Source organism: Ictidomys tridecemlineatus, chromosome 1 (genome assembly GCF_052094955.1).
Source record: "Ictidomys tridecemlineatus isolate mIctTri1 chromosome 1, mIctTri1.hap1, whole genome shotgun sequence".
NCBI classification, from domain to species: Eukaryota; Metazoa; Chordata; class Mammalia; order Rodentia; family Sciuridae; genus Ictidomys; species Ictidomys tridecemlineatus.
In genome coordinates, this window is record NC_135477.1 from 69,586,251 (window position 1) to 69,599,686 (window position 13,436).

General features: G+C 32.7%; 1 protein-coding gene across 1 annotated transcript in view; it reads right to left on the reverse strand.

The window, feature by feature from the left end:
- Nucleotides 1-13,436, reverse strand: part of Atad1 (ATPase family AAA domain containing 1) — a 46,607-nt gene that overhangs the window by 13,514 nt on the left and 19,657 nt on the right. Inside the window, exons 5-7 of the mRNA XM_005339191.5 lie at nt 11,174-11,374; nt 8,931-9,037; nt 1,996-2,085 (exon numbers count right to left, since the gene is read on the reverse strand). Coding sequence (XP_005339248.1) covers nt 1,996-2,085; nt 8,931-9,037; nt 11,174-11,374 — 398 coding nt within the window. The remainder of the gene's footprint in view (nt 1-1,995; nt 2,086-8,930; nt 9,038-11,173; nt 11,375-13,436) is intronic.

Genomic DNA, 13,436 nt, shown 5'->3' on the forward strand with positions numbered 1-13,436 from the left:
GTAGTTAAACAGGAAAGAAAATCCTCTAATACATGTGCATATTCATTTAAAACAGAATGAAAAGGAAGTAATGAAGTTCCCATTTCTATGTTATCCATACACAAATTTATAACAAATTTGATGAAATCTGTTACAAATTAGTCTGATAACATATAATATATTATAACTTCAAAAAATATTACTTTCCATGTTGTACTCAAAGTTCTATACGCTTGTATATCAAAAACCTTTCTTTTTCTATTGGGCTACAAGGTATCTTCTATTATTTGATAAATACTATTCATCAAAACCTTGTTGTCCATGGGACTCCAAATGAATTACTGATAAAAGTCAGTAATCTTGGGATTCAGAATTACAGGAAAACTAATTTACTTTAAAATGTCTTGCTTACAAAATATAAAACATTCTTGCATAAAGCATATGAAGTTAAACTTGGTTACAGTCAACCTTTCCAGGTTTATCTCTATTTTCCTTGGTATCTAACAGAGCTACCCCTAAAGCTCACTCAAACTATTCCTGCCTTTGTTCATTCTGGTAGGAAGAACCCTTATTTTATTTGCCTGTTAAATTCCTACCATCCTTCAACATCCAACTGGATTCCGTAAATCCAAGGGCTCCATAGACAAAATTATTAGTTTTCATCAGATTCTCATGGTTCTTTGAACATACCTTTGTAAAACATGTTAACATTATTTATGTTGTCTGCTTTCCCAGTAACCCAAAGTTCTTTTGAGAAAAAGGGCAATGTTTCATTGACCAGAACCAGCAAGTATCTGACAAATATTAATATTTGGTAAGTATTCATCATACTAAATATAATTTATGCTCTCCTATATCAAGTTTTTAAAAAAAATCTCTTCATTGATTTATCAGGTAATTTTCAAATATAGTAACTAAATATGTGCATATTCTCTGAGGAACTAGAAGTACCAGAGATTCTAACTGTAGCAAATACTTTATCAGACTAATTTTACAGAGTCACAATCATCAAACTTTAGAAGGCAAATTTTTACTGCAACAAACTGATATGATAAGCTTCAGAATATAAATGGGACAAATAATTTTTAGTCAAGGATTACAAATGAAATTATATATATTTTTACAACCAAACCTGAAAGGAATAAAAATTAACTATAATTATATCATGTTGACTATATGGAACGTATCTTCTACCATGGAAATCTGTTTTTTTCTGTTTTCTTCAATATGAAGACATACAAAATTCAATATTTTAAGATTCTCTGCAAAATTTAAAGGGTATCAAAAAGTTATAATCATCTATTTGAGGATACATCTTAACTAACCAAAAAAAAAAAAAAATGCTAGAAAGAAGGCAGTAATGGTTCAACATGAGCCACAAATTTGCATTAAGTTAAGCATATATAATACTTTAGCTTTGGGAATTAGTATCCAGTCAGAGAGAAGTACTGATTACATTTACCAATAATTAATCAAAACCAAGTAGTTCTTCATGCTAGGCCTTCAGAATAAAATAAGTAACATTTTTTCCCCAACTTTATTCTATGCTAATCTAAAAATATAATTTAGATTTTTTAACATAACTTCCTAAAGAAAATCATTAAAATAACTAGGTAAATATAATGTAATTATAGGGGCTGGGGATGTGGCTCAAGCGGTAGCGCGCTCGCCTGACATGCGTGCGGCCCGGGTTCGATCCTCAGCACCACATACCAACAAAGATGTTGTGTCCGCCGAGAACTAAACAATAAAACATTAAAAATTCAAAAAAAAAATATATATAATGTAATTATATTCTTAGAAGAGAAGCAAAACCCACTGATCTTAGGGTAAAAAGAAAAAAAACAAAGAAGAGAGAGGAAAGCTCAAAGAAGCAATTGTGGAATTTCCTACTCCATTCCTTCCCTGCCTGTCATAAATGAGTCCTATGAAACAAAACATTCTTTCTTTAAAAATCACAGAAAGACTTGTTTAAAAGGTGAATATTTAACTGTTTTATAAATCAAAAGCACTTACAGGCTGGTTGATATGAAATCTTGTAGGCATTCTTCTCATTATAGCTGAGTCAAGGTCCTGAGGACGATTAGTAGCTCCCATTACTATGACCTAAATACAGAAAGAAACACAAGGTATTAAATATATCAATAATAACCTTTGAGGTTATTATTACTAGAACTTCGAAGGTAAAGAAAATTAAGTGGTTTTTAAACTGAATCCTTTAAGAATTCTAGTTTTAATCCAGTATTACTCAAGTATTTATAGAAAAAAGTAAAGTTAATCCTAAATAAAATAATAACCAATCTGGAAAGATTCATGCATTTCACTGGATGTCTAGTAACTAAAACATGTACTGTTCAGTTGCAAGTGTCATTATTAAAGAATTATAAAGATTTTTTAGAGGGTTGTTGTATTTTACAAAATACTTACCTTAAATATAGTTTGGGAGTATAGACAGTGGGGGATCATGTCCTTTAATAATAAATATGGAGAGAATCAATTCTCCACAAGTATGAGGATTCTGAAAATGTACTTTTTTCCCCTCTAGATTTCACATCATTGTCTTAAGAGACTATCAGCATTGTAGGCAATATCTTCTCAAAGCTAAATATAAAGTCAGGCACAGTAGTGCACGCCTATAATCTCAGCGGCTCTGGAGGATGAGGCAGGAAGATTGCAAATTCAAAGTCAGTCTCAGCAAAAGCGAGGCACTAAGCAACTCAGTGAGACCCTGTCTGTAAATAAAATACAAAATAGGGCTGGGGATGTGGCACAGTGGTCGAGTGCCTCTGAGTTCAATCTCCGGTACCAGAAAGAAAGAAAGAGAGAAAATAGAAGCTTTAAAAAAAAAAAAAGTTAAACATAAAGCAATCCAATTCTAAAAAAAGAGAAGAGTAAAAGGAAACAACAAAATGCTGTGTAGCGGGCTAGCTAGGTAGAGCAGTTGCCTAGCATGAATGAGGGGAAAATAAAAGAATTTTTAATACCAAAGAAAAAAATTGCTGGTGGTCCTATCAAATTCTGGGTCTATATCACTTAATTTATAAAGGATGTAGAAAGTAGAAAAAACTAAACCTTAAGACACAAACAAAACAACTATTCAGAAGTACATCTCTGAAGCAGGGGGATCAATACTTGGGTATAATCTAGTAATAGCATACATCTGCTATCCAAAATAAAGTTTTTTGGTATTTATGGAAACATATTTCTCTACTCTTATTTCTGTGCAAGAGGTTTTAGATTTCTGAAACATAATTCCCAGGCCAAGTTAAAATATCTACCAAATCTTATATTTTACTCATTGTGGTTTTTTTGTTTGTTTGTTTTGTTTTGTTTTATGTGTGTGTGTATGGTACTAGGGATTAAATCCAGGGCCTTGAACATGCTAGGCAAGCTCTCTACCCCTGAGCTACCTCTCCAGGCCTCTACTTCTACTCTTCACATTAAAATTATCTTTTCTCTGATAATAGATGGAGCCCAGTATCCTAACTACCTTTCCAGTATATGGTTACAACAGAAATAAATATAGTAAATTACCAAAGAAAATGATCACTGTAAATGGAAACCTTAGCAACTGAGGATACATTCTCATGGGGTTTTTTTGGTACCACAATTGAACCCAGGAATACTTAACTTCTGAGCCACATCCCTAGCCCTTTTTATTTTTTATTTTGAAACAGAGTCTCACTAACTTGTTTAGGGCTTTGCTAAATTGTTGAGGCTGTCCTTGAACTTGTGCTCCTCCTTCCTCAGCCTCCCAAATCATTGGGATTGCAGGTGTGTTTCATTGTGCTATAGGAGGGTTTTTGCTTTGAGTCATAGATTTAGATCTGATTATTTTAAATGTGAATGGATAAAGAACTTCGTTATCTGTTTTAAGACTTAATCACTTTTTAACATTTGCTTCTTTGAGTGAAGGTGTAAGTATCTACAATCACTCGAGCTTTATCATCATGAAAGTCCTTTATATAACTAGATTGCTTTGAATTCCTTGATTCTGTTTTCTAGCACTTCACCTTACTACTGGGTTTTTTGTTTGGTCTTAGGCTACTTGATACCTAGAATATTTCTTAAAATGTTACCCATTTTTAATTTTTTTTTCAAATATTTTCTTTTTTACTTATTTATTTATTTTTATGTGATACTGAGGATCAAACCCAGGGCCTCGAATGTGCGAGGCAAGTGCTCTACCGCTGAGCCACAACCTTAGTCACTCAAGTATTTTCTCAACTACAATATCTTTTATGATTTTCTGCGACTCAGTATAGTCAATATTCAATAAGCTACTCTATACCACTTGTAATTTCTCTTTTGATACTTAATATGTAAAAACATTTATGTATTCTTTACCTTATGCAGTTAATCCATTTAATCACTTGTTTGGTAGAATTTTTTTTTCTTTTTTACTAATTTTATCAATTTTAAGTTGCCAGTAAAGAAAAATGGGGATGAGCATCAATACTGGATTCTAGGGTCACTTAATCCAAGCATGGAGATGTATTACATTGTGAAGCTAACATTTCCTAAATTTATATTTGTATATATATTTTTCCTCCAGGTGACAGACTTGCTTAATTAATTAAAAGTAATTGGGATCTGAGAAATTCATATGAAAGTAAAATATATCTAAAGGGAGGGAAAGGGCAAATAGTGAGAAATTATACTGGCCAAATTATATTATTTATTGTGTGCATATATGAAGATGTAACCACAAATGCCACCATTTTGTACAACTATAATAAACCAACAAAAAATATGGAAAAAGCAAAGTAACATGTCTAAAATTTTTATTTAAAATTATTAATATCAATTTTAACCCCCTCACCCCACAATAAAAGTTTTTTTTTAAAAAAAAGGTTCTGAACAGAGGTATGAAAAATTGTTCTATATGTGTAATAAGAATTGTGATGCATTCCATTGTTATGTATTTAAAAAATAAAACCAATAAAAAAAATGTTAAAATGAAAAAAAAAAAAGGTTCTGGAGTTTAATAGCAACATCTTCTATTGGCTCTTTAATTCAAAACTCATCATAATCAAAAAAGCAACTGCTATCAATGGAATAAGGACTCATTGTTCTGCAAACTCAGTTGTGCTGTATCAGAACTATCTAGACCTCCTCAGCTCAAGAGGTTTTAATTTTTGAAATATAATCTCATAACAAGTTAAAATAACTATCAAATCTTATATTCTACTTCTATTCTTTGCTTATTTTTGCAATAATGGGAATTAAACCCAGGGCCTTGCACATGCTAGACAAGCAGTTCTAGAGTATGCTATATCCAAATGACTAAATATTCTTTGCCCTAAATAGATGAACACTATATTCTGAAATTAAAATGTTTTCTCTCAAATCGGTTGTCTGAGTTAAATTGTCTGAGTTAAATACCACTGTGAAATTTATGTTGTGCTTTTTTCTCTAACCATTCAATAGAGCTAAAGATTATTTCAAAATCTCATAAAAAATAGACTTTTCACAAAGGCAATTTAGGACATGTGGCCTAATTTTCTTCTTCAAATTGATGTGGTTCAGGGGCTGGGGTTGTGGCTCAGTGGTAGAGCACTTGCCTAGCATGTGTGAGGCACTGGGTTCGATTCACAGCACCGCATATAAATAAATAAAAATGCAGGTCCATTGGCAACTAAAAACATTTAAAAAAAAAATTGATGTGGTTCAGAATTTTAATTTATGGTAATGTGGTGAACTTTAAGAGACCCTTAAAGCCCTGTGGCAACAAGACATATAAGAATAATGAAATATAAAAATATCTCAAAGAAATTAATCTGGAGTCAGTACAATGGCATGTGTCTATAATTCCGGCTTCTTGGGAATTGAGGCAGGAGAACTGCCAAGTTCAAGGCCAGCTTCAGCAACTTAGTGATGCCCTCTCTCAAAATATAGAATAAAAAAGGAGTGGGGGATGTAGCTCCCCAAGGTTCAAGCCCCAGTGCTACCAAAATAATGATGATGATCTTTAAGTCTGCCAATAAAAAAAAAAGAAAGAAAGAAAAAAGGAATTGAGGCCATCAGTAAAGCCTATGCATAAAGAAAGTAAGCAAAAGTAGAAGTTGACCAAATACCCTATAGTCATGTATAAAACCTAGAATGTATGGTATGTATTGAATATCTTTCAGGTTATAACACCTTATTAGAGCACACGCTACCTGAAGCCAGGACTCATTACATAGTACATGCTCAAAAAGTGGTCAAATGTTAGAAAATTCACTTAGTAAAAGCATGCCTTCATGGGGAGGGGGTGGTATATATGTACACAAAGTTCTTCAGATTTCACAATTTGTAGCCAGGTAACATGCTGGATCTTGAAATTTACATATTTGGGTTATTTTTTGTTTTGTTCTTTTTTTTTTTTTTTTTTTTTTTTGGTACTGGAGTTTGAACTTAACCACTGGGCCACACTCCTAGCCCCTTTTTATATTCTATTTATAGAGAGAGGGTCTTGCTAAATTGCCAGGGCTGGCTTAGAATTTACAATCCTCCTGCCTCAGCATCCCAAATTGCTGGGACTAAAGGAGTGGGCCACTGGGCCTGGCTTGAATTTACATATCTGTGTTAGGGGGAAACAAAATCCAGCAGAAGGCAAATACAAAATTTCCTATGAGCAACAAACCTTCAACTTGAGTTTCAAAGAATTCACAAAGTTCTATCAAATAAAGTATCCACTAGGTAGCAACAACAAAAAAAAATGCTATAAATTCAAACTACAAATGATAGAAAGTCACAAGAATGTAGACGTACAGAATCATGTTAGATTTATTGAATACAGATTATAAAAATCAGTATGTTAATATATTTTTATGGAGTTATAAATCTACGCCAGGCACCTTTTAAGGCGCTGTACTCAGACTGGTTCCTTACAACAATTCCGTGGTAGTGCTCCCTTTCATATAAATTATTTCCTCTATACAGTACAGAATAACTATTAAAGTTGGTTAGTTGATGTCACAGTTCTGGTTTTCTGATTGAACTGGGAACATAAGTAACCAGCAAGAGCCTATCAAAAAGTGACCCAATAGACTTGAAAAACAATCTAAAAAAATTTCCTCTAAAAACAATCTAAAAAAATAAGCTCAATGTTTCCATTTACAGTAGAAGAGCTCCAAAGGAACACAGATTTATCAAATTGAACAACAAAAGGAGGTAAAGAAATTACTCAGAATGAAGTATAAAAAAACAATATGAAAATCAAAAGGCATACATCTAACTGGATGCCAAAAGGAGATGGGGAAAGGAAAAAAAGAATAATTAAAGAAATGCAGCTGAATTATTAAGAAGTGATAAAAGGGCCAAGGGAGGCTTGGGATGTGGCTCAAGTCATACAGCGCTCGCCTAGCATGAGTGAGGCACTGGGTTCATTCTCAGCACCACATAAAAATAAAATAAAGATATTGTGTCCACCTAAAATTAAAAAATAAATATTAAAAAAAAAAAGGGGGCCAGGGGTATAGCTCAGTGATAGAATGCACAAGGCCCTGGGTTCTGTTCCTATCTGTGTCTAAAAAAAAAGTTCAAATATATTTGTGTTTTTTTGAAAAGACAAAACAAGCTAGGGGCTGTAGTACACACCTATAATCCCAAAGGCTCAGGAGGCTGAGGCAGGAGGATTATGAGTTCAAAGCCACCCTCAGCAACTTATCAAGATCCTGCCTCAAAGTAAAAATATAAAAAAAATAAAAAGGGCTGCAGATGTGGCTCAGTGGTTAAGTGTTCCTGGGTTCAACCCCAAGTACAAAAAAAAAAAAGCTAAAGTAACATTAATTTTTCCATGTGACATAATTCATGAAGAAAATATGGGAAAATGGTTCTGGGATTTCTATTGCCAGCAATATGCAGAAAAAAATAAAATGCCAAATGAATTTTAATTTTACTTTTAAAATACATCATTGAGAGCAGAGGATGCAACTCAGCGGTAGAGCCTTGCCTAATGTGTTAGGCCCTGCTTTTCCCTAGCATACCGAAACACACCCATGTACACACCATTAAGCTGGCAAAAAATATGAAATATTCAGAGATCAAGTAAATGAAAGAGAGAACACAAAAGAAGAAAACTGAACACTAAAGCTGACTTTCTCTATAGGGGCATAACAAGAGAACTCACCCATTTTCACATCCTTGTAGCAGCAAGAGACAAAGTCTAGATAAAGGACTGTTTAGCATAAACGAAGAAATCTAAAGGAAGGCTCATGTGACAGTAAGTGAGAAAGTATACAAGTTTCAGCAGCTATTGAGCACAGTAAAATGAGAAGACAAAGGACATAAGAACTGAGAGTAGGGCTCAGTGGCAGAGTATGCCTAGCATATACAAGGCTCAAAATTTCAAACCCAGCACTACACACACATATACAAAGAACTGAAAAACTATAAGGAATTATGGGTAAGAGTCAAAAGGAAAAGAAAGAATAATAACACCCACAGACACTAGTCAATTCTTTGGCATAATGGTTCTGAAAATTCCAAAGAGGGGCTTTACCCTGATTTTCTCTCTTCCATCACCATCTATTTCAGGTACTTAAACGATCTGTCAATGTTAAACATGAAACTCTCAAAATGGATAATTTATACAAACTATTTCTTCTGAATTCTCATCACTTGTGTTTTTTTTTTAAATATTTTTATTAGTTATTGATGGACCTTTATTTATTTATTTGTTTGTAGGTGGTGCTGAGAATCGAACCCAGGGCCTCATACATGCTAGGGAAGCGCTCTACCACTGAGCCACAGCACCAGCCCCATCACTTGTATTTTTTGAAAAGACAAAACAAGTAGTATAAAGTATAAAGATTATGTATCTGAATACATTATATTATGATAAGTATAATACAGTATAAGTATAAATATTATGAAAAAACTTTTGTATGGAAGTATTAAGTGGCTCACCACATTTCCAATTAATAATAAAACAACCAGTTTAGTGTAACCAAGTTTTACTCAAATACCTGGCAGCTATGATCAGTATCCAAACCATCCCAGAGACTCATAAACTGAGCTTTCATCATGGCTGTAGCTTCATGATCAGAGCTTGAACGATTCCGTAGAAAGGAGTCTTAAAAAAAAAAAAAAAAAAAAAAAGGTCCTTAACTTTAGAAAGTAATTATTTACCCTTTATATAATTTATGCATTGGAAGAATTACAACATTCAAAAAATACACAGGCTTGAGGAATTTTTCAGAAGTAATGAAAGCCATGAATTCTCAGATCAAAACGCATTACTGTGGGTTTACTAGGCTTAGCAAATAGAACACCTAAACAAGATACAATCTTTAGATATCTTAGGCAGTAAGCAGATTTCTCAAAAGCAACAAGAAAGTCTGAAAAACAATGGAAACTGAAACTTCAAAATGCTGAGGGAAAATAATTCTGTATCATTTAAGAGATAAGGCAGAAAGAATTAACACTCTTTCATCTAAAAACAGAAAGAATTCACTCCTAACAACCTTTGCTGAAAGAAATTTAAGACTTTAGTAAGAAAATTAAATCCAGAAAAGGCAAGATCTAAGAAGCACTGGTGAATAAAAAACTGGCAAATGTGAGTAAGTGAAAAAGCAATGAAAATAACAGTAATAGGCAAGATATAAAAAAGAAAAAATGTTGGAAAACATGTAAAAGTTAGGGGGAATTATCAATGTGTAAAAGTTCTAAGGTCACTATATAGTTTGCAAGGAGGGCAGAGACAATGATTAGGCTTTAGACATTTAAGGAAAGTAGGGGGCTGGGGATGTGGCTCAAGCGGTAGTGTGCTCGCCTGGCATGCATGCAGCCTGGGTTCAATCCTCAGCACCACATACAAAGATGTTGTGTCCACCGATAAATAAAAAATAAATATTAAAAAATTCTCTCTCTCTCTCTTTAAAAAAAAAAAAAGAAAGAAAGAAAAAGAAAAATAGGTATAGCTGGGTACAATGACACACACCAATAATCCTAGCAATTCAGGAGTCTAAGCCAGGAAGATCCAGTTCAAAGCCAATCTCTGCAACTTAGCAAGGACCTAAGCAATTTAGTGAGGCCCTGTTTCAAAATCAAAAATAAAAAGAGCTGAGATTAAGCACTCTGGGTTCAATCCCCATACCAAAGAAAAAGACAAGTACGTATGTTAAATGTTTCACTAGAAGAAGAATAAAGAACTTCTAAATCTGTAGCAAAAGAAAAGTTTTGGTTATGTATTTGCCTTGGGAATTTTTTCACTGTTTTATTCTTTCAATATTTGGGGTTCTGGTATGCATCTTGAAAAAGAGTATATAGCTGGATTTAAAAATAATTTCAATCTATTTCTTTAATTGGGAAGTGTAGTTAATTTGCTATTTTTACGACAACTAATGTATTCAGATTTATTTCTACTATGCAATTTAGTGCTTTTTATTTAGCAATCTGGTGGATAGTCTCTTTTATAAGTTTGCTGTCTAAATGGAATTAGATTTCTATCTCATACCATATAACAAAAAAAATTTTTAAGAATATTTGTGGGGATAGTGTAAAGTATTGTAAACCAGACATAAAAAGCATAAATCACAGAGGAAAAATAAACATGACTACTTTCAAATTTAAATCACTGCAGCCATTTAAATCATTGTAAAAGAAACTACTATAAACAAATTGAAGTAGTTATAATAAACATCAACAACGAATTATCCAGAAAAATATAAATTCACCAAAGAAAAACTGGACATTACAAGCAAAAAACCCTAACAGTGAATCAACATATTAACCCATCCAAATTTACTAGTGATTAGTAAAACATGAATTAAAATAATGGTGTGATAATTCTTGGTTTTCAAATCGGCAAAAATTAATGGTAATATCTGAAAAAATAAATCTTAGTATGCTGGGAAACAAATTCACTGTTATGAGTGTCTAGGTATAATCATTTTGAAGAACTTGTAATCCTAGTGAAGTTGAAGAAAGTTCAACTTCTAGGAACCTATCCTAGATAAACATATATGCATAATAAAACATGTACATATATCTCCACTGAATACTGTTAAGAGAGAAAAGCCTATCAAGCAAGGGTATGAAAAGGCTATGATTCATTCCAAAACACAGATATGAGATACAGAATATTCAGCTGCTAGTTATGCCTTTTGTTTTATTAGCAGAGCCTAACAATTGTTAAAAATTAAATCTGGTTTTCTAAATATTACCTTTAAAATGACTTTTCAAAAGGCTCACATAGAAAACAACATACCTATTTCATCTATAAAGATGATGGAAGGCTGTAGCTTTATGGCAAGGGAGAAAACAGCAGCAGCCAATTTTTGAGATTCTCCATACCACTTATCAGTCAATGTTGAAGGTTGAAGGTTAATAAACCGACAGCCTGCTTCTTTAGCTGTAGCCTTGGCAATTAATGTTTTACCACAGCCTGGAGGTCCGTAGAGAAGAACACCTGAAAAATTAACATTATTTTATTATTATCTTCAAGATAATGAAATATTTGCTTTCTTTGGAGTAAAGTATAATAGATATGAAGGTATACAAATTTTTTAAAATATTTATTTTTCAGTTGTAGTTGGACACAATACCTTTATATTATTTATTTAATTTTATGTGGTGCTGAGGATCAAGCCCAGGGCATTGAACATGGTAGGCGAGTGCTCTACCGCTAAACCACAACCCCAGCCCCATGGAGATATACAAATTTTCTTAATGTTGGACAATAAAAATAAAATTCAAACTGAGGAAAAAAAATAAATACTTCGCATAAAATATTTATATAAAACACATGTCAAAAACTGAATTTTTTTGGTTGCCATGCAAGGGATCAAAGCCAGGTTCTTGAGCAAGCTAGGCAAGAGTTCTATCATTGAGCTATATTCCCAGCCCACTTTTCAATTTTTTTTTTAAATAAAAAACTTGAGCTTGTTTCCATAAACCTTATATATTTTTTTTACATCAGGCATCTCAAAATAATGGTCAAACTTTTCCTAAAGAGTAGACATATTTTTCTATTGATCACAATTCTTTAAGATTCACGTTACAACATCAAACTAATCCAAGTTTTGTTTGTTTGTTTGTTTTTGGTACTGGGGATTGAACTCAGGGGGCACTCGACCACTGAGCCACAGGATCTCCCTGAGTCACTTAGTGCTTCACCATTTCTGAAGCTGACTTTGAATTTGTTTATTTGTTTTTTTTAATTTTTATTGTTGGTTGTTCAAATCATTACTTAGTTCTTAACAAATCATATTTCACACTTTGATCCTTCTACCTCATCCTCCCAAGTCGCTGGAATTACAGGCATGTGCCACTGCGCTTGACCATCAACTAGCCCAAGTTTTAAACATTACTAAAGCTGATTTGAAATTTAACTCCATAAACTTTACCAGGACAAGTTAATATTTTCAAGCAGAATTTGCGATTTTTAATTCAAGTCCATTTATAACTGCTTAAAATTTACTTAAGTCAATTATAATCTGATCCTTCAACTGACATTTTTCTTTTGGATAGCCATGTGAAACAATAAAGAATAGTCATCTAACGACATTTCATTTAAAGCTGAAAACACATGGATGATTGCTGGTGTTGTGGAATTATTATATCTATTTTTTGATCATATAATAATGTGGGCTGCACATTTACTAGCAAATTCATATGTAAATATTAATTATATCAGAATTTTTAGAACCATTCATATGAAAGCCTCTGTATTTTGTACACTTTACAGTTACACCATTGTAACATATGCACTACTTTTAGAATGTCATATTTGTTTCAAAGTATTCGTTGATCGTTTCATGTTTTTCTCCTAGTAGTTTGGACAGAAGATTAATATTTTCCAATTATTTCTCTTTGTAAATCAAAATTAGTGTTACTAAGTAAGTAGTTGCTAGTGTCTGAAAATTAAACTTGAAATAAAGGCTTTTAAATCTCACAATCTTCTGGCAGATAGAGTTATGATAAATAAGGTATACATAAGGAGATATTTATATTGTACTTCTTAACCTGGGTGATAGTTACATGTTACCTTTATAATTATTCACTCAAATATTTTATCTATGTATGTTATGTTTCATTTTAAGATTCAACTGACATATTATCAGTGAGTTTAGCAGTTTAGTGGTCTAAACAGTGTTAGTATATATTAAGAGTGGTGAATGAGTAGTAGTCCATAAGTTAACATGAAGCATTTTGCTTTTTTTTTTTTTTAAATTTTAATATTTATTTTTTAGTTATCGGCGGACACAACATCTTTGTTTGTATGTGGTGCTGAGGATCGAACCCGGGCCGCACGCATGCCAGGCGAGCGCGTTACCGCTTGAGCCACATCCCCAGCCCTTGCTTTAATTCTTAGTTTCACAATCTTTTAACTAGTTTCTTGAGCTTAATTTGACACTTACATAACCAATTTAAACAAAACAAATATATGTTTATCTTGTGCTTTGTAGAAGCCTAAAAATTCATACTTCTTTTTAAGATGGATGTTTTTTGTGAGGGTTTTACTTGTTAAG